The following is a 26,043-nucleotide window of genomic DNA, read 5'->3' as shown; positions in this document are numbered from 1 at the left end:
AGCAAACATTGCTTTACGGTTGAGATTATATTGCCAACTGTTGGTTTGGCATGATCTTGACAGTGCTTCATAGCATGCTTTTGCGTTTTCATGTGGACAGAGATTTTTTTTAAAACAAAAAAAAGGAAAATTCAGTTTATATACCTTTATACCCTTATACGTGTGGACATGGACCTAAGGTACTGCCCAGCCCAATATACAGAATTTTCTTAAAGTGAAAGTTCACCCAAAAATGAAAAAAAATCTGCCATTTTCTTGCCTTTATGTCATTTATGTTCAGTATTTAGCTTCTTCTGCAGAACACAAAGATGTTATTTTGAAAAACTCTGGTATCAAAACAACATTGGAACCCTAGGTGGTCAACTGTAATTCTTCAGAACACTGAATCACCTGAGAATGTTAATACCAAGTGTAAACAGAACATGATTAGCACCTCTAATGATGTCAAATCTCAGGACATGACAAGAGCCTTGCTCTCTGGGTTCTGGATAATGGTGAGATTTCATTAAGTTCTGTCATCATCCTCTTCATCGCATCCTCAACTCTGAATAACTCATGGTCTCTTGCTGTGAAGAGATGCGCGGTGATTCTTCAATGCAGCACTTGTGCGTATCGCATCACCCACCGCCTGCAGTCAGCCCACGCACTGATGCAGGAGCGCAGCCGGCCCGAGGAGAGAGAGGGAGCCGTGAGCTAAAAATAGATGAAACACTTGCCTTAACAGGAGAAGTTCCGCTAGAGAGAGAATGAGAGAGCAATAGTAATGTGAATGTGGCCTGTTCTGTGGATTTTGAGTCCCAGAATGCCTCCTTGGTGATGTCAGTGTTTCCAAAAACAGCTTCCCCCGTCTGCCTCTTCAATGCTGCACGAGTGTGTAGAATACTAAACAGCTTCCTGTTCCCCCTGCCCAAATATGGGTATCAGTCGTCATGGATGTGTGATACCAGTAGGTTGTCATCTTCTCACGTTTGTAGTTTTAGCTTTGGGAGTTTTCTGCAAATTACAACCATTTATGCTGATAATTAGTCTAAATCCTGGATATTCTCAGTCGAGCACAAATATTTGCAGGAAGGCAACTGTGTTCTCTGACTAAACGCGATTAATTGCATCTGCAAGCATCTTGCTCTCGCTGTAGTCACAAAATAACTCTGGGGTGTTTGAATAATTAATGCTGGCAAATCTTGGTGCAAACTGAAATGCTCCAGCAACACATCCGGTCTCATTTTTGATAAGCTATTCAAATAAATCCCTCAAAATATGCCACAGATCAGAATTCCAGAACAAACGTTTAGAATTTAGATGGTTAGCTTTTTTGCTACTGTGTGGCACATCAAATTTTTTATGTTTGGAGAATAGCCCAAAGGTTAAACCCCTCATTAAATTAATTTACAGTAAAGATAAATGGGACATTGTATGCAAAACTATTAGCCTTTTAGGACCATGCTGAATAACAATCATTTTTTACCCATAGAAACAATAAAAACAGAATGCATTAAATCGATCAAAAATGACAGTAAAGACATTGTAACCAAAAAGTAATAGAATAGCAAAAAATGAAATACAAATAAAACCAAATAAACATTCAACAAGTCATTTATAAACAGTGGAAATGCTCTTCTCAGCTATCTCTCTCTCTCCATTCTCAAGCCTTCAATTCTAGCTCACCACAGGAAGCGTAGAAAGAAATGGCACTTTATTATGTGATTGACTCCATCCTGATGTTGGGAGCGCAGCAGCAGGTTGGCGGAAAAGTTTCATTTTCACTCCAAGTAGGTGGGATTTGTAGTGTCATAACATGGTTTGAGTGTTTCCTCACCACACTGAAAGCCATTGTCTCGCCCTTTGGGTATCTCTCGCTCCACACACAAGCAAAGCACACCTAAAAAAATGGCAAATGGCTCAAACACCTCTGAGGAATGAATCACAGAGCTGATAATTGCTGCTACAAATGCCGTCGCAAACAGAAGAGTCGCTTGGAATTGGATGCACCGCTGTGACTTACATCAGATCAGATTTTGGAGGACATTCTTGTAAAAGCATTTCATACTCTCACAGAGAGGCAAATGAATGAGTTGTGCTTTAGAGAAGGCATTGCTCATGAATATTAATGCATTTATGTGTTTTGGTACATAAAGACATTTGTGTAAGGCTTCCAAAACCTAGACCTTAGTTTTAAGGCATAGTATACGCTGGCAACAGGAAACAAGATGTATCAATGGGCTTCAAGAGGTCTAAAAAATACATATTTTTGGCCAGAATCAAAAGGCAGCACTACATGCATTCTTTGCAAAAGAAGACAATTCCAGAATGCATCATGTTTATGCTCATTAAGCCATCATGTTGTTAGCTTTGCAACATGCTAATGCCAATATGAAATGGAATTAGTTGTCCCCTGTGCACACAGTTGTTGCCTTCATAAAATGCTATAAATTAGTTACAAGGTTCTATTTTACTTTGCTCACTTGGTTTTGTAACAGGGATAAATGCTTCATAATTAATATTCATGAGCAATGACTTCACATTAGTAGGATTCATTATTTTGCAACCTGTAGGTTCCAGTGAAGTTCAGTAGTCATGGACAATGATAAGAGTGTTACTTCTATATTTGACCGTCAAATTAATTTGTCTGTCCAGCACATCCAACCCATAACCCCCCTCCCTGAATCTTTTCTGCTGCAGTAATCAATCTCCATTATGACCCCATCAGCTGCTCGCTAATAGTTATGTATACAGTCTTCTGCCACAAAGTAATGACCACATAAGAATTATTTAGGCCTTGGGGTTTCGAGCTCAATGAGGCATCACAGCATTTCGTCTTGGGTCACTGAGTTTTACAGTTTCAGATACAACTGGATGATTATACTGAAGCATATGGATCATTTTGACTGTTCTGTTTGTTCTACCTATGGATATACAGCCATCTGTGAGCTTGGTGGAAAGAATAAGAGATAAGAAATCTAGGTTTATGTCATATTTAATGATAAAAGTTCTGCAGCACAGCACATCAGATAATTGATTGGAGGAGACTTCGGTCCAAATGTGCTTAAGTTTATCACATCCATCTGTGTGCTGTATAATTCCCTCAGTACTGATGTTTATTACATCTACCAAGGTCACAGAAAGAGGGAAATAATTTGAGATGAACAAGAGATGGAGGGGGAAAGTTGAGCTAGTTTAATAAGAGACAGGATAAAAGAAATTAAAAAAATCTTTCCTTCCAGAAAGTGCTCTCTCGCTTTGATGAGAGTGCATTATGGGGCTCATCTTACCCTGGAAAGGTTAGGTTGACCCAGTGAGACTCTACAGTGTCTTACAATCTTTACTACTGTAATGCTGCACCAAAATTGATGGTCCTTTGTAAAGTTTATTTGTGTCCATGACTTGTGTGAACTTTTCGTATTCTGTTAGATACTTTTCACAATCAAGTCAAGTTGAGAATTCATTCACATGACTTTTCATTACTTTGTTTCCAAGTTTTAATTTACTTTTAATGTACTAATTATATCCCTTGTTTAAATCAAATCATGGCCACGTTGTACCAATTAGTTCCCTCGTTTTAGTTAAATAATATGCATATTGTACTAATTTGTAGTTAAATCCTGGCCACTTTGTATTATTTTCTTGTTTCAGCTATTTGTTGCCAATTTTATTTATTTGTTCCATCATTTTAGTTAAACTGTGGCCACTTTTCATCATTTCAGTTTCGTTGAATCGTGGTCAATGAATGAACTAGTTAATAAAACGTGGGAACAAATTCTTTGTGTCATGGGTATCCTATTTTTTCTCCCTTGTATGTCATGTGCAAGAAATAAAATATAATGGGTTCATGAAAACCGTTTCATGTTGACTTTATCTGTGTACTGCAAATCAAAAATCATTCCCATTTTAAGCTCTTTATCGTTTGTATTTATTCCTTACTAAGTCCTAAGTGCTTTATTTAAATAAGCTATTGATAATAGATGTTCTAAGGAATAAGGTGTTGATAAGATGCACAGTGTTTCTTCAGACTGTATCCTAATTGATTCGGCCCTTTAAGAGCGGCCAACAATACGTTTAAGTCTTTCAAAGCTGCAGATGTTGTGATCCGTGCTGATTACTGCTAAGCAGCTTAGAGTCCTGCAGAGCATGGCTGAATTGCAGTAGAGAGATGGGGGGTGGGGGGTGAGGACGGGGAGTGCTGTCAGACCATTGTGCTGACTTAGACAGGAAATGAGAGTTTGTCGACCTACAGACGAGATCTGGACGGGTGACAGCAGGGTGAGGCCAGGGCATAGACCGCAGCAGAAGGGGTCTCTGTGTTACATACACACTTTTATGTAGACCTGATGGATGCCCATAGGAAAGAAATATCACAGATGATATTTAACATCTCAGGTGTTTCTCACATGTGCAACTTTCAGAAGAGCTGTCAATAAAACAGAGCTCAGATGTGACCGCAGACATGGCAGCTAGAAATGAACTCAATATGAACATTTCTCAAAGGCCAAATGATAACTCCACATTTATTTTAGCCTATATCTCTATACTCTTAAGGTTAGGGTTGCAAAGTGGTATACAATTTCTGGTAAATATTCCTGAAATTTTGGATACTTTACAGGAATTTTTGGAAAGTTTCCAGCAATTAACAGAAAGGCCCATTTACGGAGCCTTGACATGCAAGAAAAATAAATAAATCGTGCACACGATTACTATTTCATAAATTTAGCAAGCTGAGGGAACAAATTTGTAAATTGTGTGCACAATTTATAAATTATGGATCATTTATTGTGCATTGATGTGAACACTATAGTTATCATTACAGTAATTATTTTTTATGTTAACAGGCCTTTACTGAAGACAATTGCTTTGTTTATTTCTGAGATACTTGAATGAAAAATAACTAACAGAAACCAAACAAATTTACTTTGAATATTCAGCTAAAGTCTGAAAATGTGAAATTCAACTACTGAGGTCTTTTTTTTTTTACATTGTTAATGTACATGTATTGTTGCACAACTGATATTATTTGCAATACTATCATATCTAATAAAATTATTATTTGCTGAATAATGATATTGGACAACAGTGGGTATTCTTGTTTGGTATCTCAGAAATGTCATGTTCATGCCTGTTCCCTCTTTCCTTCAAATATATTTTCTTCTTCCTGTTACGAAAATTACTAAATTTGGGTACAGCAAGATCAGCATATGCGTAACGTGTGGGAGCATATCCACCCTTATTAATCTCTGTTTCGATGGACGTTACTGGTTGGATGGCCTCTGCCGACCTTGAACTGAAAGGACTGTATAAAACGGACTGTCCCTCTATTTCTCAGAAGGCAGGGCTTAAGAGGAAGGCTTGATTAGATATGTACTGCAGGCTGGTGCAGTTGTCCTGGGTCAGGCATGACAGATTCAAAGACAGGCAGGGTCAAGCTTTATGAAACGCACTGTGTGGCGCAGTAGCTCAGATTTATGAGGGATGTGCATGGATTTCAGAGTGTGTATTGAAGGTACTTAATATCTAGCAATATAGAAAATAACAAGCTGCATAATTTGAGGTATCATTCACATTGCCTTGGCTTGACTTTATCACCGCTGTACGCGAAGAATGCCTTGCGATTGTTACCAGTTCAGGAGGTAGAGAGACGTCATGCCCATTGGATGTCATGCGAGTACATGTACGTCTGTTATTGTTCTTTTACAGCAGAAAAGTTGTGTAAGTGCCTTGTCTTTTCAAAGTGTCTGCGGCTGATGCTGCCCTCTGTGTTACATACTGTGTGTGTGTGTGTGTGTTATTACATTTCATTATTTTATTAAGCCAGTTTAAACCTGGTTAATGCAGAATTAGACAAGAGTTTGATGGATGGATAGAAGGAAGATGTCTCAGCACTCTGTAATTATTTCTGTCCCTGTGGAAGTGTGCATTGACTTACTAATGAAATGAATGGAAGTTTTGTTTTAAGGGCAGCTTTGATAACTTAATATGACTTTACAATGTTCTCTACAAGCACAAATAAACATAATCCGATGACCCTTGCACTTGATTTGTGCCCTAAACCTACAGATAAGTAATATTTCAGCAGCAAGATGTTTATACTTGAACCCACTGTGGCTAATTAGATGAAATTGAAGAAAACTACTTTCTTAACATAAAATTATTTTAAAAAACTTCCTTGTACAAGTCATCAATATGTGATTTCAACTACAATTATGCATGCTTGATTTTGCGTAGAGTCAGCAAAGACAATTCAGATTGCAAGCTCGTAAATCTAAATTTTGTCAACTCAAACTCAAAAGTTATAAAATGCAATTTCAGACTCAAAATTTTGATTGGATCAGCTGCATTCATACCCGTGGTAAAATAGCAATGTACTATTTAATCAAATAGTAATATTAAAAAGTAATAGTCATAATATATATGTAAAACAGCCTTTACTCCCGTAAGTGTAATAATACTTTAAATGATAAAAATTATAATTATTGAAATTAAAAATTATTTACTATTATTTATATTATTCATATAAATTATAATTATTATTTAATTATTAAATGTGGGTGTTATAAATTCACTGTAAATCCCAGCACTGTGTGGCTCAGTCTTTTACTGTGGCATTATGGATTCAGCAGCAAACAGTGGCGTTGATATTGTGTTCATCAGTCTACTGCAGATCTCTACCCTGTGTTATTTATGCATTTAGTGTTTGAGGTTGGACTCATTCACCCTGCGTAGCTTTGCACTCTTTCACACTGTCTTAAGGTCTTTTGTACTTTTGCTCCTGCTCAAACTAGGTCTTTTGTTCCTTCTTTTCACAATGCATTGCCTAATCAGAAGAGGCAGCATGTAGGTACCCTGACACAACACACACGCCTGAAATGGCTGCATGATTCACTCTTTATTTCTCTCTTGTACCACAGAATGATGTTGATATGAGAAGATTGTGTGCTAACAACATTTTCTTTTTGCCATCTTTTCTGATTTGTTTCTCATGTTGATTGAACATGCACTTGCAAAATGCTTTCACCGTTTCCCATGAATATTTTTGTTTTATTTTGTTTGCTATGCATCTTCATGAAAGAATATTTCAGTAATATTTTTTTTCATGTGTGATCTTTTATTTATTGTATTTTTTTTTATCAAACAATGATTATAATGTTTTTATTTATTTTATTGTGTTCATCAGACACTTTCTTGCACCTTTAGCTTGACTGCCGGCCCATCTTGTTCATCATTTGTTTTCATTTTTCTCTCTACCTCCTTTCTTCTCTTCCCTGCACCCTTGTCAGACTGCATGGTGTCCTGATATCAGGTGCAAAAGCATTACAGTGACAATTTAATCTATTTCCTCTTTCTATCTCTCTCTCAAGGGGATGTGCTTTTTCAGATGGCGGAGGTTCACAGACAGATCCAGATGCAGCTAGAGGACATGGTGAGTATCATTAACTTGATGAAGATCGTATTGCCTCTTAGGCTCACATTTTCTCATTACATTTTCTCACAACATGACTGAATCAATCAGGCTGTATCTAAGAGGCTCCATTAGCCTCCAGGGTAAGGAAATGGAAGGGAGCGGTGTCTCAAAATGTCACATCGACTCCGATCGCTTCCGTACATACATGAAAGACAATAGACCAGGGTCATATGCGTAAACACAGCAGCTCAGGCAAAGCACAGACTTTCCTGTGCTGTGTGACACAGCTGCAGATGTTAAACAAACCGTATCTGAGGCCTTCTGATAATGATAACAGGGCAGAAACTGGAGTAAACGTCTGTTAGCGATTACATTATGTAGAAGTTGTGTTTGGTGTAACCAGATGCAGAATTCTTTTGTCATATGAGAGGGAAATTGCTTTGTGTATATAATATAAACTATGTTTGTCTACTGTAATTTCCAGCTGAAATCATTCCACAATGAACTTCTCACAGAACTGGAGAAAAAAGTGGAATTGGATGTTCGCTACTTAAATGTAAGTATATAAAAATACACCCTCGCAATATGTGTTGTGATCACTTTCACAATATTTTCCCAAAATGTAGTGAATAAAAAAATCTGTTGCCTGTGGTCAATAGTGTAGCGATGTATGAAGTTCAGTACACACATGGTTGATTATGTGGCATATGACATGTTAACTATCACCTAACTCGGTGAACTAAGCACTGTTTATGTCCTTTTTCTTTAATTGTTTTAACACATACAGTCACTTCCAATAAAGCTAGATTTATTCCTAATTTTACTTAATTGGCCCTATCCACCTCCAAATAACGTCTTTTAAAAGCAATAATTGAGTTTACTGCATGTAATTACAGCTAGAGTATTAGCAGCATTACACCAACGTCTTCTAAAAGGCTCTTCTCGCCTGCATGAGGGGAAAGTGTTTTTTTTTTCTCTTTCTTTTTACTTGAGAGAAATCTTTTTCCATGCATGAAAGATCAGCTGTGCATCTGAAAAGAGACTTTCAGCTTCACAGATTAAAAAAGTCTTCTTCCCGGTGTCTCTAACAGGCTTGTTTGTAAATGCATTAGATTGGCCCTCAGCTTCTTGGCAAGAAATCAAATCCACCTTTATTCGGTCACTCATTTGCAGCATTGATGGAAATAATTAACTATGCTCCCATGCTTTCTGTTCCACACATAGTATAGATGGCAAATCAGGCTCGGTCAAATGTAACAGAAGGCTTTGGCAGTGAAGGCTAGAGAAAACAAAGACGCATAGTCTGAAACACAATGAATCTGTGAAGCAGGGGGTTCTGGGAAGGACAATGAAAGTCCTGATTGGGTTGACTCAGCCAAGTTCCCACTAGTAAAGAACATGTGATGACCTTCATGTCTTTTAAATTCTGGGTTCAGGTCAGTTAAACATTGTTAAGAAACAGTCGACTCACAATGGGACACTCTGAACATTTATTTTAAGCTCAGTATATGTCGAGAATAAAGAAATCAAGCATACTACGAGAGAGCCCAATTTCAATTCCATTCCATTGGCATTTATCCACTTGAGGTCTTTCTGGAATAGATGCCTGATCAAAATGTTTGAAATAAAAACATTAAGTTGCCCGTCTTGTCCATTTGGATATTGTTAGGGTTGATTGCAATGAGAGCTGTGTTATTTCATCTGGCAGGCAGCTCTGAAGAAATACCAGATGGAACACAAAAGTAAAGGTGAGAGTCTGGAGAAGTGCCAGGCCGAGCTGAAGAAGCTGCGCAGGAAGAGTCAAGGCAGCAAGAACCCCTCCAAATACGGAGACAAGGAGATGCAGGTGAGTCAGTGCTGCTTTTCAAATTTCAACAAACGAAACTTTTTGGTGGATAAGTTGTGCCAAACATGAAAATTCTGTCACCATTTATTGACCCTCATATCATTCCAAACACGTATGTCCACCTAGTGTGTAACACACATGGGGATGTTTTGAAGAATATCATTGTTTGCTTTTTCCCAAAGATCCAAACATCTTATCTAAAGCTCTATCATATGACTTTAGAAGACCTGAAATATTAAAACTTGCATTAAGCATATTTATGAATTGCCTCGCATCCTTTTTGAAGCTTGAAAGCTCTAGTCTTCATTAATTATAATTGCATGGAAAAGACAGTCCAGTCTTTTCAGTGAAATTTTAAGTGGCAATCTTCCACTTTTCCTTTTTTGTAGCATGGAAGAAAGTAATGCAGATCTGGAACAACATGAGGCTGCGTAAATGATGAGAGGATTTATTTTTGGATGAACTATTTCTTTAAAATTTCTTTCAGTGTAATGACTTGAAAATGTAATGTCTGTGCATTCTGAGTTTGGCAGTAGACTGGGATGCTCCGGAACTTGAGCACTGAATTTGTTTGTGATGTTTGTGCAGTTCATAACATCCAACTGAGACTTCATGCTGGGATGAAATATTGTGGGAATTCATAAATCCCTGTTTCTATAAATAACCTTTATAAAACCCCGTTTGAACATACACTTTGGAACACACTTGATAGAGAATGAGAAAATTAAACATGAGCGTGAATGTTCAAACTTTATCAATATCTACAGTGCTGATGGCTTTTTTTACAACATAGTTTACAACATAGTTTTGCTTTGCTATAATTACAGTATGATTTATAACAATAAATAAATAAATAAATGACAATCAAAAGACTGATTAAAAAGACAATTGCAGACAACATGGTTAATTACGGTTTATAAATGTTTTCATTATCTTAGTTCTGGATAAAGGTGTATTTGCTGTTGCTCTTTTCATGATCCTGCATTGCACTGAATCAGACCATAAGCTGTGAACACGAAAAAAAAAAAAGAAAATCCTGTTTTAGTCTCTTTGCCTCTTTAGGTGTTAAAGAAAATCCCACTCTGTTCGTCTGAAGTCCTTTCATACATTATTGTACTAATATTGTTTTGTGTGGGTTTCATTGTGTGCTGTCCTTGTTCATCAAGGCCTCTGTGTATGGGGGCTGATTTGTCGGGGCCGTTGTTTGTTTTGAATGTACGCCTCTCACTACCGTCGTCACCAGGTGCGAGGTCAGGGGGAAGTGGGTGTGTTGTGCTGTGTGCTGACCTGGGGTCAGTTCATGCCATTAGCAGTAGGTGTGCTCCTCATAGTGGCGTAGGAACACGCTGTTGCATAAAACGCTGTGGGCTCTGCTTGCTTGTTAACTTAACACACTCCATTGGTGTGTATAAAAGAAAGAGGAGAAGGAAGGTCAGTGGGTTGTTTAAATGAATTACTAGAACCTGTTCCGGGGTCTAACAAAAACTGTAGGAGGTTCAGAGTGAACCAAACATCAGAGATGATCGATTTGTTATTCTGTATCAAGGTTGGCCAAAATCCATAATTTAAGAGTTTGCGTCAGTGAGTGTACATTTGAATAAAATTTTTCTCAACAGGAAGTTGAGTTTGAGTTGAGAAATTTAAAATGCAATGACAGGAAAAATAATTTATTGAATTGGAATTCAAAGAAAAGAATGTTTGGATACATTTTGAAAACTTCAATTAAAGCAAAGTCTGTAAAATTACAATTAGGAAAATTATTCTGGTGTTCTTTCACCTGGTAATTAAGTGTTATTGTTTTTATTTGTATAAAATATAATATAATGCTAAATTTAATTATATGTATGCTAAAAAGGCAATATTTATTTTCAGCTGTTATAGGCGTCTCTATTTCATTTGAGTTCTACTGTCTGTTCTGTATACGCTGTTTAAAGTCTTAAATCTTGGCCTTCCATAGACCTCGACAGATTCAGTGGCAAGCAGAAACAGAGGCTCAGATGCACTTGTTTTCTTGACTTATGATCAAAGGTCAAAAGTTTGATGCAGTGTGCGGCTCAGATGTGGCAAGTGCATTTAAAAAACAGATGGAAATCACATTCTGATCGTTAGTTTAGCTTGTGCCTCTGCAGCTCTGGGTAGCACGAGGCTTCAGAAAAAAAAAAAAAATATTTGGAATTATAAGTTAATCCATCCGTAGCATCAGCTCATATACCCCAGACAACCCCCTGGATATTTATATGTATGCATTTATTTATTTTGAACAGTTTACTAGTTGTGAAAGCTCAGACTTACCCTTGAGAAAACACTGTATGTGTAAACCATTCCCATGGTTCCCTACATGTGGCAACTCTCTCTTGAAATTTCTTAAATGTCAGATTCCTATGAATGTAATTTTTTTCTGTAATAGCTTTTGTCTATTATTTATTGTTGTGTATGTGTTCATTCCACTTAGCGGCACAGAATGAACAGTGGATGAATTTTACATGTGGGGTTTATGGTCCCTGCTGTGCGTCATGCTGCGGCGAGTCTGGTTTCAGAGATGGCATGAGCAGAGCACTGCAAAACACGCTACACGCTTCACAAGCTGTGGACAACCTTTCAAAGGCGTGAATAGTGGGACCATATCAGTTACTTACCTATTTTTGGGATAATTTTATAAAGATATTGAACATATGTTGGCCAGTATTGGATATTTAATTGTACATGGTAATTTAGATAAATTGAGCTTTAGAGGAGGCAAAGATTTTCACAATTGTTAAAACATTGCTTGTTTCATCTTATATAAGAAACACTGTCGTTTCCGTTTTCTCCCTGATTACTAGAGAGAAATACAGGTCTGTTTCAGATCCCCCGCAGAACTGATGCCAATATTAATACCGTGTCCAATGTAATGCACTCATTTCTTTCTTTTTTTTTGCCTGAGGAATCAATGCACAGAAATGATGGTGCTTTTCAGTCGTATCCTACATTCATATTCAGCACGTGTTAAAATGAGGCCAACCGGAGGGCAGGCAGATTGATTTGAATGTCACTTATGATTTCAGGCTGCAGTAGTGTAGGATATGGCCCCACGTTACATAATTGTGTGTGTATGTATGTACATTAGTATTCCCTTTGGATACCAAACTAAAGGCACATAGTGCAGGAATTTTGATCTAAATATGATTTCTGAACCTATTTAGTCTTATCCCACCAAACTGAGCCATATGGCAACACACTGCAGCACACAAACACACTATATTCCCACTACAGTGTTAACCTGCTGAATACAGTGTTTTTAGCCTGACAGTGTTTACTGTTGTTTAGTTGAGTATGATCATGTCAGCTACTTCACAAATGGTTCTTAACATTATGATAATCATACTGTTTGTCCATTACCTGAATCACTGGGAGACTGTAAATATAGATGTTAGGTTTTTTGCCATCCCCCTGTATTTGTAATATCTGATGGTACAAATATAATTTATGAAGATTAGTCATTTAAATAAATAATTGCTGAACCTCTGTTGCCTCAGGCCATATTGCAGTAAATATCTATCCATGCTGACAGAAAAAAAACATTGGTTTTCATCCAAAAAGTAGATAAAATAAAGCAAATAACTACCAGCATTTGCTCCTGAATGTGCAGACTAATTAGTATAAGGTCATTTTGGTAGTTGTAAGATGCAGAAATACATTATACATTTGACTATTGCCTGTGCGACAACATATTTTTGTATTCGTACCTGGCAACAGGCTTGCGCTGGTTCTATGTCTGCAGTTGTGTAAGTGCATTTGCTGGACCTCAACATTTAATTTTATTGTGTGGCTTGTACATGAACTGTACATCTAAATGTACTCTTCATGACTCAGGCACTGAAAAAAACATTTCATAGGAGCAGAAAAGGGGTCTTGACCATGGGTCATTAAATATAAAGTAGATGCTGCAGTATAGTGCTGTCATTATCCAGAAAGAATAAGACAGACGTCATATCTGATCCATTAGTAACACGCAGTTTACATTAAGATGTGGGTTACGATGACATGTTCAAGTTGAAAAATATATAAAATTACTCCTGCTTAAATATACAGCTTATATATATAACATTCAAAAGTTATGTTAGAATGATAAAAATAAATATAAATTTTTACTGACTGTTACTTTTAGTGTACAGTATATGCTAGTTTGTCTCCAAAAAGTCATTTTTACATTTGAGAACTGAAATTAAAGAAATGTCTTAATACTTAATACATAATGTTTTTTTTGTTTTGTTTTGTTTGCCAAGCATATTGGTTCTAATTTTGTAAGATCCTGGAAAAAAACAGAGGAGAAGTGTAACCACCATGCTTCAACCTCAGTGTTTTCTTTCTTGTCACCCAGTATTTTTGCTGAGCAATTCTCAGTTCACTTTAGTCCCAAGTCACAAGTAGAAGTCTTTCAAGCTTGATGAAATGATGTGACTCACTCTTTGGGTTGATGCTATGTGCAAAAATATTTAGTGTTCAGCTGTTTTGGTGTGCTGAGCATGCTACCTGTCAGCGATTGTGTCCAAATTCCTTCTCGTGATCGCAGAGAATCCTGGAAATGCTACATTTTACATCTAGTGTTTTACCCACAGGCTCATTACATCTAAACTAGCTTGAGAACTCGTTACCTGCTTTTATATTTGACACTACAATATCTGTTTCCAAGTCAGTGTGGAGGTGTTTTTAGTATCTCTTCATCTTATAGTTTTTCCCCTCTTTCATCTCTCACCTTTTTTAGTTTAATGCTAAAGTATTACAAACAAGTTTATCTGATGTACATTAGAACAACTAAACCTACAAATCTATGTGTTCTGGTGCTGGTGACTAAGACCAGATGTGTACCAAATGAGTTTTAAACTCTGGATGAAGCATTTCTTTATTACTTTCAGTTGGGCAAGGCACAAAACCCATGAAACGCAAAAACTGAGAGTCTGAGTGAACACATTTTGTACATCACTGTAAACCCATAAAATTTTTGCATGATGCAATGACCTTTTCTAATTTGAGACTAATAATAGACTTGCAAACACTGATTCAAGCCTTGTTCATTTACACTTGGTAGGAAGAATCAGCATACCTCACTGTGATACCACGATACCTACACAGGTTGAATAACCTTACGAAGAGTGTCACTGTGTGTGCAGTTTGGATGCAGTCCAGTTCCTAAAAGCTGTATGTCCTTGTTAGATGATGTTTTGGCTGTGGTGCAATTTTTACAGAGGCAGCAGCCTTGGTAGTTTTTATGTTGTGATACATACTTGAGTTGGATGTTCTGTCATTTTACCTTGAAATATATTTTTATTTTATTGAATGCTAAATGATGAACATGACCTTCTTTGTTACTTGGATTCTCTGATCAAAACAAACAGGCTGGTTAAATTCAGCCCTCACCAGCTTTGCATGCAATGGATCATTGAGCTTTAGCATTCCCATTTGCTTTTAATGAGAGTAACAGCAAGCCTACATGGTTGTCATTTGAAATCTACGGTTTCTCCTAGCATGGCCGTCACTACATCAGGGGCATTGTTAGTCATTTTTTATGTCTGCTTCACGCCACCTTCCCTGTCCCTCAGTACGTCGAGACCATCAGCAGCAAACAAAATGAGCTGGATAAATACATCTCTGAGAGCTACAAGAATGCCCTGTCCGAAGAGAGACGGAGGTATTGCTTCCTCGTTGACCGTCAGTGTGCAGCGGCCAAAACGAGCAACGCCTACCACACCAAGGTGAGATTTCACATCATGACGAAGAAACTTTGGGTCGCAGAAACACTGAAATTCTCTTAATGTAAGAAAAAATTAAGCATGCATTTTAGCCATTATTTGCACATTTAAAACATGAAATGCCATTTACAACATGTTTAATAATTAATAAATATTCCGTTTGATGACTTGGTCAGTTAAACTGATAAAGCCTTGTTTATGTCAAAAGATATACGTTTTGATTAAATGTTGTCTTTAACCATGAGTCATGTAATGTATTAATTCAGATCATGTACTATAAATTATAAGTATCCATAAATTATATACTTGGACAACTCCATACTTTGTTTTCAGTTGTTTCTGCTCCCAAATCCCATTTAGTCAATCATTCATTCCATATCAGTGCTTATCATTCCGCCATGCTTGCTAGAGAATGTGCTATACTGTGTATTTTGAGAATGTTTCTTAATTTGGGTCCAAAATGCACTGATGCCTGTGATGTACAATTGTGTTTTGTACAGTAATGCAAAATGATTTAGTACCAAGTCTACATTTGATTGCTTATAAATTGTATCAAAGACATTTCATCAAGGTGGTGCCACCAATATATAAAACAAGTGTGAAGGATGATTATTCTTTTTAGAACATTACATTCACACTGAACATAAATAGAGGAGAGATCTGGTGGATTCACCAGCATGCAGAAGACCAGTCATTCCCGCGTAAGCGAGATTCACTCCTCTACTGTGACGCCCACGCTTCAGAGTTGGTGATAGACAGAGCGTTGAGAGCAAAGATGGCAAGAGTAGAAGAAAAAAAAGGGAGGGCCAGGCAGAGAGTGGCCCACTTTTACAAGAACAGACTGTTCAGACGATAATCACTGTTTTCATGTATGTAAGTAGGAAGACTCATACTGAAGAAATTTCTCTGCAAGCAAATGCAAAAACATTTTAGACAAAGACAGAGGTATTACCTCACAGTAATTATCCACTTTTGTGAGAACAGGAAGAGCGAAGTGACGTGAGCAAAACTGACCATCTGCCAGAGTTTGTCATGGCTGGATCTTAACACCGTCACCCACAACAGACATGGTACTTGATACTTACTTACTCATTCGTCTGCAACTTGAGGGTAGAAGGAACAAAGAGTATAAAAACTCTCTCATGCTCAATGACTAAGAGATTTTACCACTGGGAAGAACATTGAAAATAAATCTTTTAAACACCTAATGAAATTTGCAAGTTTGAAAGCTTCACAAATTTCTCTGAACTAAAAGGCAGTTAGTAGTGGTCTCTGTATTGCACTTGTGTGATGCCTTTTCACACAGATGCAATTCAGAGACCACTGCTAAATTACCATATGCTTTTATCCAATGTATTTCACTTTGCACTTATTGCAGGGTCATTCCTCATGGATCAACTTGAGATCAAGTGATTACTGTTAGAAGCTACTAGATGTTTAAGGTCTTTAATATTAGTATACATTAGTGTTTAATCAAGGAAAGTAAGTCATACAGGTTTTGAACAAAATGTGACAAGACTGTCCTTTCAAAAAAATGTTAAGATCACAAATGCTTAAGGTTGGCTTCAGTAGTTTAATAAGCTGTGACTACTGAATCTTATGACTATACACATGATCTGTCCTTCTACTCTCTTAAACTATTGGATCAGCATAAAGTCCTGATGAATCATCTTTTCTTTTTCCATTGCAGTTAATTTCATATTTAAAAAAATATGTACACGGATATTTCATTTGTAATAAACACTTCAATATTCATAAAAACAAGAACTGTTCATTTTAATTTCACCGTGACTAAGATTTGCCAGTTTGCACTCCTGAAGAGTGTTAGCGTTTTTGCTTTTATGAACCCGATGAGGTCGTGACTCAGTCTGCAGGTGCTCAGACCGGCAGGCAGGCGATAATTGCTTTGGGTAGGGTGGTATGTGGTTGTGACTTAGAAAAGGACCATAGGGGCTCAGTAGTACTGACCTGTGCCAGCCAAAAACAGACTACGGAGGTATTACTGTATGAGTACAGAGTAAAAGAGAAAGAAGAAAAATAGATTTTGACATGTTACAAGGTTGTAGGCATTTAGAAGACATTTACCACACTCATGTTAAAGAAACTTTGCACCTTACCAAAATTTGGTGGATTCAGGTAGGTTTTTAGTGTAACCTTTAGTGCTAGTTTTGGGTGAACTATCCCTTTAAATAAAAACAACTAAATTGTTGCAACACGTTAGATTGTCTATTAACTTTGAAATTTGGCTCTTCAGTCTTTTGAATAAGCATCCATGTACTGCTCAAACAGATGATCTGAATTACAGAAAAGAGCCCAAAGATAAAGTTGCAATTCCTGTGCTCTACATTCAGAGGTCTCCAGGCGATCCTAGTCTCTCTTACTGGTCGTAGAGCTCAACCAGGCTCACTGCCTGTGCATAGGGCAGTGTAATGAGGCTATTTCAGGCTTCAGGGAAGGGAAGGGTTGTCAGGATAGAGAGGGATGTCTCAGAACTTCAGAAGTAAGCGAGGTGAGAAGGGATCACTTTATCACACTTGACCGCATTCCCTCTCCCTATCAGTCCATCAACTGAAGAGCTCACCCCTGAAACCTCAGCTTTATAGTCACAGAGAGAGTCTGAATTTGGTCTGGTATTCTTGATTTGCCATGTTTTTTTTTTGACTGATCTAAATTATTCCCTCGCAGGTGTGTAAAGCTTGCCTCATTTTTGCTGGCTGCTAATACTAGTTGTGGTGCTGTTTGTTTGTTTTTAGGGCAGAGACTTGCTGACGCAAAAGATCCCTTTGTGGCAACAAGCGTGTGCCGACCCAAATAAACTCCCAGAGCGGGCAATGCTTCTAGCTCAGCAGATGGGCTCAGGAGCCACGGGGACGCTGGGACCCAGTGTCCACCACACCTCTAAATCTAGCCTGACCATCTCAGACCCCATCCCTGGGGCCAAGCCACTTCCTGTGCCACCTGAGCTGGCAGCTCTCATGGGGAACCAACAGACAGTGAGTTAGAATCCCAGTCCGACCAAAAAAATAATAAAAAATGAAAGCCACAAAATAATAGTGTCTTAACTGCAGCAAGATCATTTGTAAATGGTTGCATTAATGATTTGTATAATTGCATCCTGTGGGTTTTTGTAAAGTAGGGGGAACACTCACGGCCATAGGAATGAGAGAGTTCAAAATTAGTATAGATGGATATAAAGTCATTAAAATACAGTTCCATAATGACCACCATGCTGTGAAAAGAATAATCATAAACCTGCTGGCACTTACAGCTCTCTTTAGTTTACAGTTTATCACAGTGCAGTAACAATTATTCTGCATTTAACAGAATATTAGTCCAAACCACAACCTAATTATAACAGGAACAATATCATTGGAACTGTTTTCAAAAAAAAAATTTTCCCAACTAATAATAAATTATACGAATATTGACAGCCAATGAGAATCCATTCTGTTTTAAAGAGCTTGAGCATTTAAAGTGGCAGGCGGCATAACTGCAAGTTTTCTTTGTCATTGTGTTTGCATCTGCATAAGACCAAATCTCTGATTTACATGCAAGAGATTTTAACGTTTCTAACTATATCAAGTCACAGATGGTTAAAACTGCATCTTATAATGAAGGACATTCATTCAAATGTCATTTCGGGAGTGTGACTAATGCTTGATGGTATTTTTTTTATTTCAAATTCATTTCAAATGCATGTATTCAAGTATACATGGAAACTAGGTTTCTTAATTGTTCCTAAAAATGTGAATTTTATCTTGCAGAGGATGATGGGAGTAGAAGGTGTTCCCATTGTGAATGGCTCAGGGGTCCATGTGGGAGAAGACTACCAACGCTGGATGGAGACCAGAGCCGCACATGAGAAACCGGCCCACAGACAGGGTGGAGAGACCTTCTCCAACACCCTACCTGTCCGCAAGGTTGCACCTGTAAAGCCCAAGAATACTTTGGGTAAGTTAATAGACTTACCCTCAACTATGCAAACAGTAACTCTCTGATCATGACATATGGAAGATTTCAGTGCTGTTTATTCAGAACCCAGAATCTCTATAAGACTTAATAATCTGCCGTCTGTATATATAGCTGTGTCAGTGTCTGCGCACCCGTGCGTTTCTCTCTCACTCTCCTCCTTGAGAAAGAAGTGAGTGGACAATAACAGGGCAAACACTGCTGGAAATGAAAACAGGGCAGAGCAGGAGGGAATAGAGAGGACAGCATTAAAAATTGATAGAAAATAGGTGAAGGGTATAGTTTCTCTTTGAGGCAAGTATTTTTAAGAAGCGCCAAATAAGCGGCATTCACAGCCTTTAAGTGGAATTTGAAAAGATTTTACTAAACCTACTGAGCTGCAATGAAATCTTGTAAGGCAACTCAAGTAGTCCTAAACTAATTCCAATAGTTTGACATTATTATGTTAAAACAAATATTCTAAATCCCAAAATACAACAAATATATACATAAATGTTAGGGTTAAATAGTTCATTTTTAATTTATTGGATTGTACGATATGTTTTGAAGGAAATGTATGTCATTTTTCTGTCATAATTCTATATATAAATATAGCTCAGTGTGGTTTTCTAATCTCTGACCCCAGCAGAGACACAGACCCTCCCCAGGTCTAGCTCGATGGCAGCTGGGTTGGAGAGAAATGGACGGACACGTGTTCAGGCCCTCTTCTCTCACGCCGCCGGGGACAACAGCACACTCCTCAGCTTTATGGAAGGAGACATCATTACACTGTTGGTGCCTGAAGCCCGGGACGGCTGGCACTACGGCGAAAACGAGAAAAACAGAATGTATGTGTCTTGTGGTTAACTTCACAATAAAATTTGCTCATGCATACAGAAAAATGTAAGGATTTGATGAACCAGAGAAACTGCTTCAGATTCCATGTTGTATGTGTCCTATCAGGAGAGGCTGGTTCCCGTTCTCCTATACCCGTGTGATTCCTGAGCCAGACAGCAATAAACTCCACGTCAGGTGAGTCTGACTGAATATTAAAGCCCTTTCAATGTTTAAATGCCATTTAATATCATGCTGGCACAACCTATGAAATGCAATTAGAGAACTACGTCATGAGCTGCATAACACCATAAAGCATGCAACTGAGAAAGGCTTGACTGTTGACATGACCAGTCAAACCAGACCTTGTTTACTTTATTCATGCACATTCATAGTCTTTTTGTGACTGATTCATCAGTGCATGTTACTCCAAAGAGAAAAGCCTTTGTAACCTTTAATTCTAAATAAAATGCCTTGCTCTTCCTCTGATACAATTTTCCTTTTTAATAACATTATCATAATGCTAAGATTAGCTATTTAGGTCAAATTTTAGCAATCGTGCATCACATTTGGCTCTATTCGAGTACACAACACCCGCTTTCTTGATCCAGTCACTCCCAATCAATAAAATATAGTCAAACATTTTTCAGAAATGTCACATTGCAGAAATGAAATCACGTTAACTAACAATGCATATATATGTGTGTGTTTGAAGTTTGCAGCATACGAGGAGCAGCAGCACAGGAAATCTTCTGGAGAGAGAGATGGCGTTGCCGACACCTGATTATGGCATGCCCACACGCTTCCTCACCCAGCAGCAGAGCACACCACACAGCCGACAGAGACCATACAGCATGGCAATGCCAGGATTCTCACAAGTAGGCTATACACACACACACACACACACACACACATCCTGCCTATTCTTAATTGCAGTGTCATTCTACCTCCAATACAAAATGATTAACCTTGATAGATGTATGGAGATATTAGTATAGCTTTCTATAAAAATGTTAATGGTATTGAAGCATTAATCACCTTATGTAGACATTTATCAGACATGCTAAAATATAGCGGGGTGACACTTCGATTAATACAGCCCAATCTCCAGCTAACCGCATAGAGGACGTTCCAGGACATTACCCAGTTTCCACCTGTGACCATGTCTTATTTTAGCAGCCTGAGCCCACATTAGAGAAGACCTGCCCTGTTTGATTAAACTTCCCTTTGAAAGGACATTTTGAGACATTTACATACAGCAGCCTTAGAACATTTAAACTATTCTTCAAATTTATTAGTTTAGTTATGGAAAATAGCTGGCATGGTGTTATAAACAAAAAAATCTAGTGTTTGTCTTTGGCATTTAAAACCATTGTTTATTTTTGAGAATAGTTTGAATGAAAAACATGTATGTGTACTACACTTAACTGAAATAATTATACTTGCAATGCCTTGCAATGACTTAAATATGTATGAAAAAGCATGCAAATGCTTTTGGAGCAGGATCGAAATACATCAGAAGTAGGGCTTTGTTATGTAACAATGCTCATCATTACCCCCGGGTCCCCTCCTTAGTGCATTCAATATTAATTAAGTTTTGCTTGGGGAAAAAAAAGGACATGTATGTCTGTTGTGTTTCTCTGTTCTCCCAGAGATAAGTGCTCAATTGGTTCTTCCTATTGTTCCGGTTCTGGATGCACTCAATGACCTCCTTTTTTATTCCTTGTTACAGCAAAGCTGCATTAACTATCATCAATACTGCAGTTCATAAGTGTTATGCATTCTTCTACTGCCGTCTACTGGGCATTTAAGGAAAATTAGATGTCTAAAAGATATTCTCTTTTTCTTTACAGCAAGGGTTGGAGGAGTATGAGTCGCGATTCCAAACGAGGTAAGACCTACATTTTGACTTCCTCGTATGCCAACTGAACAGAAACAGTATTTTAAAAAAGCATTTTAGTTTGTCTGTAAGTTCTGTCTTTGTTTTCTTTTTATTTTACTTATTTTTCTCTGGTTTTGTTTGAATTATAAAATCCCACATATTTTGAATTTTGATTATGGCAAGCAAAAAAATCTTGTTTGCTTGACCTGCAGCCGGAACAGACGAACATAGCGGACGTTTCTGAAGGTCTAGCCCAAACAAAAGGTGGGCGGGTGACCAAACGGCACCTAAACCCATATTGAACAAAGGAGAAACCTCTGATTGTTTAAATGGGTTTCATAAACCTTGCAATAATATGCTGTAGTCAGTCGTTTTTGGTCTTTTCCCATAGATGAAATACCTACTCTCTTGAACATGGTGTATCCATACTTTATCAATTTGAATAAACTTATTTTTTTGTATTGTACAAAGCACCTTGTGTGACATCACTATAATTTTTTTTATAAATAAATAAACCCTTCTGGGTAATCTATGGAGAAGACCATCCCCAGCTTTTATTCCAAGTTCCTTTAGCATCACAATTTAAAGTAGGTACATATTAAATATTTTAAAATATTTTATTTTTCCATTTAAGTTACCATTCCATTCTTGCTTTTCCTGTCCATGTGTGTTTGTCAATTAGTCTTTTGTCTTTTGTTACAGTTTTAATTTCTGTAGGGAAATTCATGAGAAGCAGTGTTCCACATGCTATCCCTAATATTTTCAATACTAGTTCACTTTATACCTTGCTGTACACACCATTTAGATTTGACCCCCATGATGCATTTAGAACAATGGGCTTCCATTTCCACAATGCATGTGTATGGGTTGGGTTTAAAGCTTTTTCTTATATTGATTAGAACACGACAACATATTTGAACTGTTTACATTTTACTACTGAACCACACACACACACACACACACACACACACACACACACGTGACTTGTAGGAAATGCAGCCCATCACTTGTTTGTAATGTACATTAATGGAGATTAGTATTAGCAGTAACATTAAAGGAATAGTTCACTCAAAAATTAAAAGACAATCTTTTATTCACTCTCATGTCATAACAAAGGACATGTAATTTATTCCTTCAATGGACCACAAAAAAAAAAAAAAGGTTTTTAAGTTCAAAAAACAAATTTATTATATTCATAAAACTCATGACCCCTATTAAATGAATCTGACTGATCTGGTTCTTGAGTTCAACTCGGAAGGGAAAGTTTATCAGTGCACAGTGTAAATTTCCATCTGTTTCTCACCCAAAGTTGACATAACTGGATCCAGAATTGGATCGTATGGACTCATTTTTATTATTTCATGGTGACTTTGCCCTATAAGCTGCAGTCCTCGTTCAGTTAATCTGGGAAAAAAAAGAGCACCAGTACATTGCTGTTCCACATAAAGAGTCACAGATGCTTGGAAGTAGGAACTTTTAAGTAAATGATGACCATTTTCATTTATGGGTGAACTATTCCTTGAACATCAGTGCTTTATGCTCTTTGTGCTTCAATGTGTCTGTGTCCAAAGCCAACCTGGCAGCATCTCCCTCTCTTTGTTCCACAGTGCGGAGGGCAAATTGATTTCGACAGTGTGAGACACCACCTTCCCCTCCGTCCACACACACTCCCCTGTCATCCCCCTTCACTCCACCCTCAGAGGAAGAGGATCTAGATCCACCCTTCCCACCTTCTAGTTCCCTTATTTTATCCCAGTTGGAAGCAGCCTAACGGAACCGGAATGCTGAGTATTCCATGTTGACCTTCCTCATTATACGCTCCCATCATGAGAATGTTGAACTTTCTTCAGTAAACATGTTGAATTGTCTTTATGTATCTCTTGCCTGTCTTTCATGCATGTACTGTACATGTCAACAATGTATAAATGCATTACATTTTGCATCCAGGGGTCCACGGATTTAAAGGAATAGTTTACATGAAAATTTAAATTCTGTTGTTTACATGATTTATTATGTTTTCTTTTATGGAACACAAAAAGACATATTTATGAAATCGAAGAAGTATTTTTTTTTCTCCTTGCAGTGAAAGTGAATGGTAACCAGGTTTTCTTCTAGTTTTTTTGGTCATTTTGGAGTTTGACATCGACTGATCCTCATTCACTTTCACTTGAGGGAAGAGAACAGCTCAGAAATAATAATTTATTTTTTGTTTGTTTCTGTGGAAGATAGAAAAGTTGTTTAGGTTTGGAACAACATGAAGGCGAGTAAATATATATCTATTTTTTTGTTGAACAAATAATCTTTAATGAAAACCAATGTGGTAATATGATTAAAGTTATTGTTTGTAACAATTCCAGTGGATTTATCCAAGTATAAACGACTGTTAATAATGAAACTCGGCCGAGAAAGACCATATTCTGTGTTGGTAAATTTGCATAAAAAATAATAAAAAATAAATAAATTATATATATATATATATATATATATATATATATATATATAGTCAGGTGTTTTTAATGATTCCTTTTACATTGTACAATTGAATGAAACTGATGTAAACGTTCAGTGTTTTTCCATTTCATTGCTTATATCGTTGTTATAAAAGGGTCTCCGTGATCTCCTAATATCTCACCTGGAGTCCCTTCAATGAAGTATCTGTGTTCTAAATGTGTCAAGTGTTGTAGATTAGGACGGTCAATTCTGATGTGCAGTACACACTTGACCTTCCCTGAGTCTCAAGTGAAGATTGCGTTTGAAAGCATAGAAGTTGAATCGGAACAAATACTTTAAATATAAATGACAAAAATGGGTCGTTTCTGGAATTCATGGTTCATGCATGAAAGAAAAGACAACTGGTACCTACATATCCATGTCTCACCACCATCCACGAGTGAAGCAGTGAGAAGCTGTGTGTTAGTGATTTGGTACAGTACATCACTGTAACACATGGTAACAAGCGGCTCATTGCTTATATGAGTAAAAGCAGAAAGGAATGAACAATCTAGTTTTAGTCTAGGCCAGCTACTGTTGCCAAGAAACATCTCTAATTTATTCATGTAGAATGTTTAGCTCATCCAATCAGATTTTAGAATCCGAACTATCCATTATTTCCTCTTCTGCACTGATGTTTGTGTTGCGATTGTTTCAGCGATACATCCCTATTAATGATGTGCCAAGTCTTATTATTAATATAATCCATGTGATCCAGTGCCTTGTACATAGCACACAATATTTGTAAGTACTATAACTGATAATCAAATTTTAAGTTGTAATCATGAGTATTTCTGATCTTTTTCTTTGACATGGATGCATTGTTTCATTTGGTTCAACAAGATCCCTGCGGATCCCAGTGTACAGTACAGCTTTTAGATTCGAAACATATGTAAAAACAGCAATAATCAGATTTGATACCATACTTTTCAGTTTAGTATCAATTTAAACATTATATTTGATGCTTATAATACACTTACACACCACTTGTGTGAGTTTTTTAGCCTTTTTCACAGGAGTGAAAGTTGAAGTCTTAGTTCCAGTGTTGTAATGAAAGGGAACCTTTTTCATAGAAACAAAATGCTTATGATTAAGCTATAAAAGAGAGAAGGTTTCTCTGATGTGATAGACACACCATATTGCTTGTCTGGTCTAGTAATTGTTTAAAGGTGCACTGCTCGATATTTTCTCTGTATTGTACTTGAGAAGTCGATTTATTGTTGTACATGAAGGTGATGCACAATTAAATAAAAAGCACCTTCATTATTACCACAAAGTATTCGTGGAGACGTGCAGATTGTAGACTTGCTTTCACTTTTCCCATGTTTTCCTCCACCAAAGATCCTGCCAGGTTCTTTGCGTCTGTCTGTATCTCCTCCAGCTATAGTTTTTTTTTGCTTTTACACCGTTTGTCCTTTTCTGTGTGTAACTAAACTAAAGTCTTGCTGTAGCTCTGCCAACACTCACCATCTCTGTTTTGATGAATTTAGAGACAAAAGCAGTAAGGTGTCAAGGACTGGAAGCCAGTGCCAGTGTTTCTTCTTTCTGCACTAGAGTAAAGACCATGATACAGCTGCCACGCTCCGAGAGAGCTCCACCTCTGTCATGATATTTATGTCGAATGCCCACTTTTTGGATGTACGTAAAAGGAGAGAATGTACAATAATTGTACAGCAAAGTATATACACTCCAATATGCATGTATTTTGAGCGACAGCAGAACAGTGTAATGTTGCTAAATGACCATGTGACTTTCTACTCTTGAAAAGATTAATAAACATTTCTTCAGATTAAAGTTGTGTAGTCCTTTCTGTGACTTTATGGTTATTGCCATGAATAGAAAATGACATTGTCAACAATTTAATTCATTTGTCTCTAAATTGATCTGATTGTCAGCTGATGATTTTTTAAAATCTTAATATCTG

At 37.3% G+C, this 26,043-nt stretch overlaps 1 protein-coding gene across 8 annotated transcripts in view; it reads left to right on the top strand.

The window, feature by feature from the left end:
• Positions 1-26,043, top strand: part of baiap2b (BAR/IMD domain containing adaptor protein 2b) — a 48,881-nt gene that overhangs the window by 20,002 nt on the left and 2,836 nt on the right. For 2 of the 8 annotated variants that reach the window (XR_008156169.1, XM_052570400.1), the window contains exons 4-14: positions 7,347-7,408; positions 7,875-7,946; positions 9,099-9,236; positions 14,816-14,968; positions 17,719-17,958; positions 18,730-18,916; positions 19,560-19,761; positions 19,877-19,945; positions 20,463-20,625; positions 21,601-21,638; positions 21,842-21,893. Coding sequence is in view for 7 of the 8 variants with exons in the window: in XM_052570400.1 (XP_052426360.1) it covers positions 7,347-7,408; positions 7,875-7,946; positions 9,099-9,236; positions 14,816-14,968; positions 17,719-17,958; positions 18,730-18,916; positions 19,560-19,761; positions 19,877-19,945; positions 20,463-20,625; positions 21,601-21,638; positions 21,842-21,860 (1,343 nt within the window). In the remaining variant the exon portion in view is untranslated. Of the gene's footprint in view, positions 1-4,170; positions 6,823-7,346; positions 7,409-7,874; positions 7,947-9,098; positions 9,237-14,815; positions 14,969-17,718; positions 17,959-18,729; positions 18,917-19,559; positions 19,762-19,876; positions 19,946-20,462; positions 20,626-21,600; positions 21,639-21,841; positions 21,894-23,236; positions 25,914-26,043 lie in introns of those variants that run through there. The other 6 variants (XM_052570401.1, XM_052570397.1, XM_052570399.1 and 3 more) reach the window with 5 other exon arrangements.

The sequence above is a fragment of the Carassius gibelio genome, chromosome B12 (assembly GCF_023724105.1).
Source record: "Carassius gibelio isolate Cgi1373 ecotype wild population from Czech Republic chromosome B12, carGib1.2-hapl.c, whole genome shotgun sequence".
NCBI classification, from domain to species: Eukaryota; Metazoa; Chordata; class Actinopteri; order Cypriniformes; family Cyprinidae; genus Carassius; species Carassius gibelio.
This window is presented reverse-complemented; position numbering and strand designations above follow the sequence as displayed.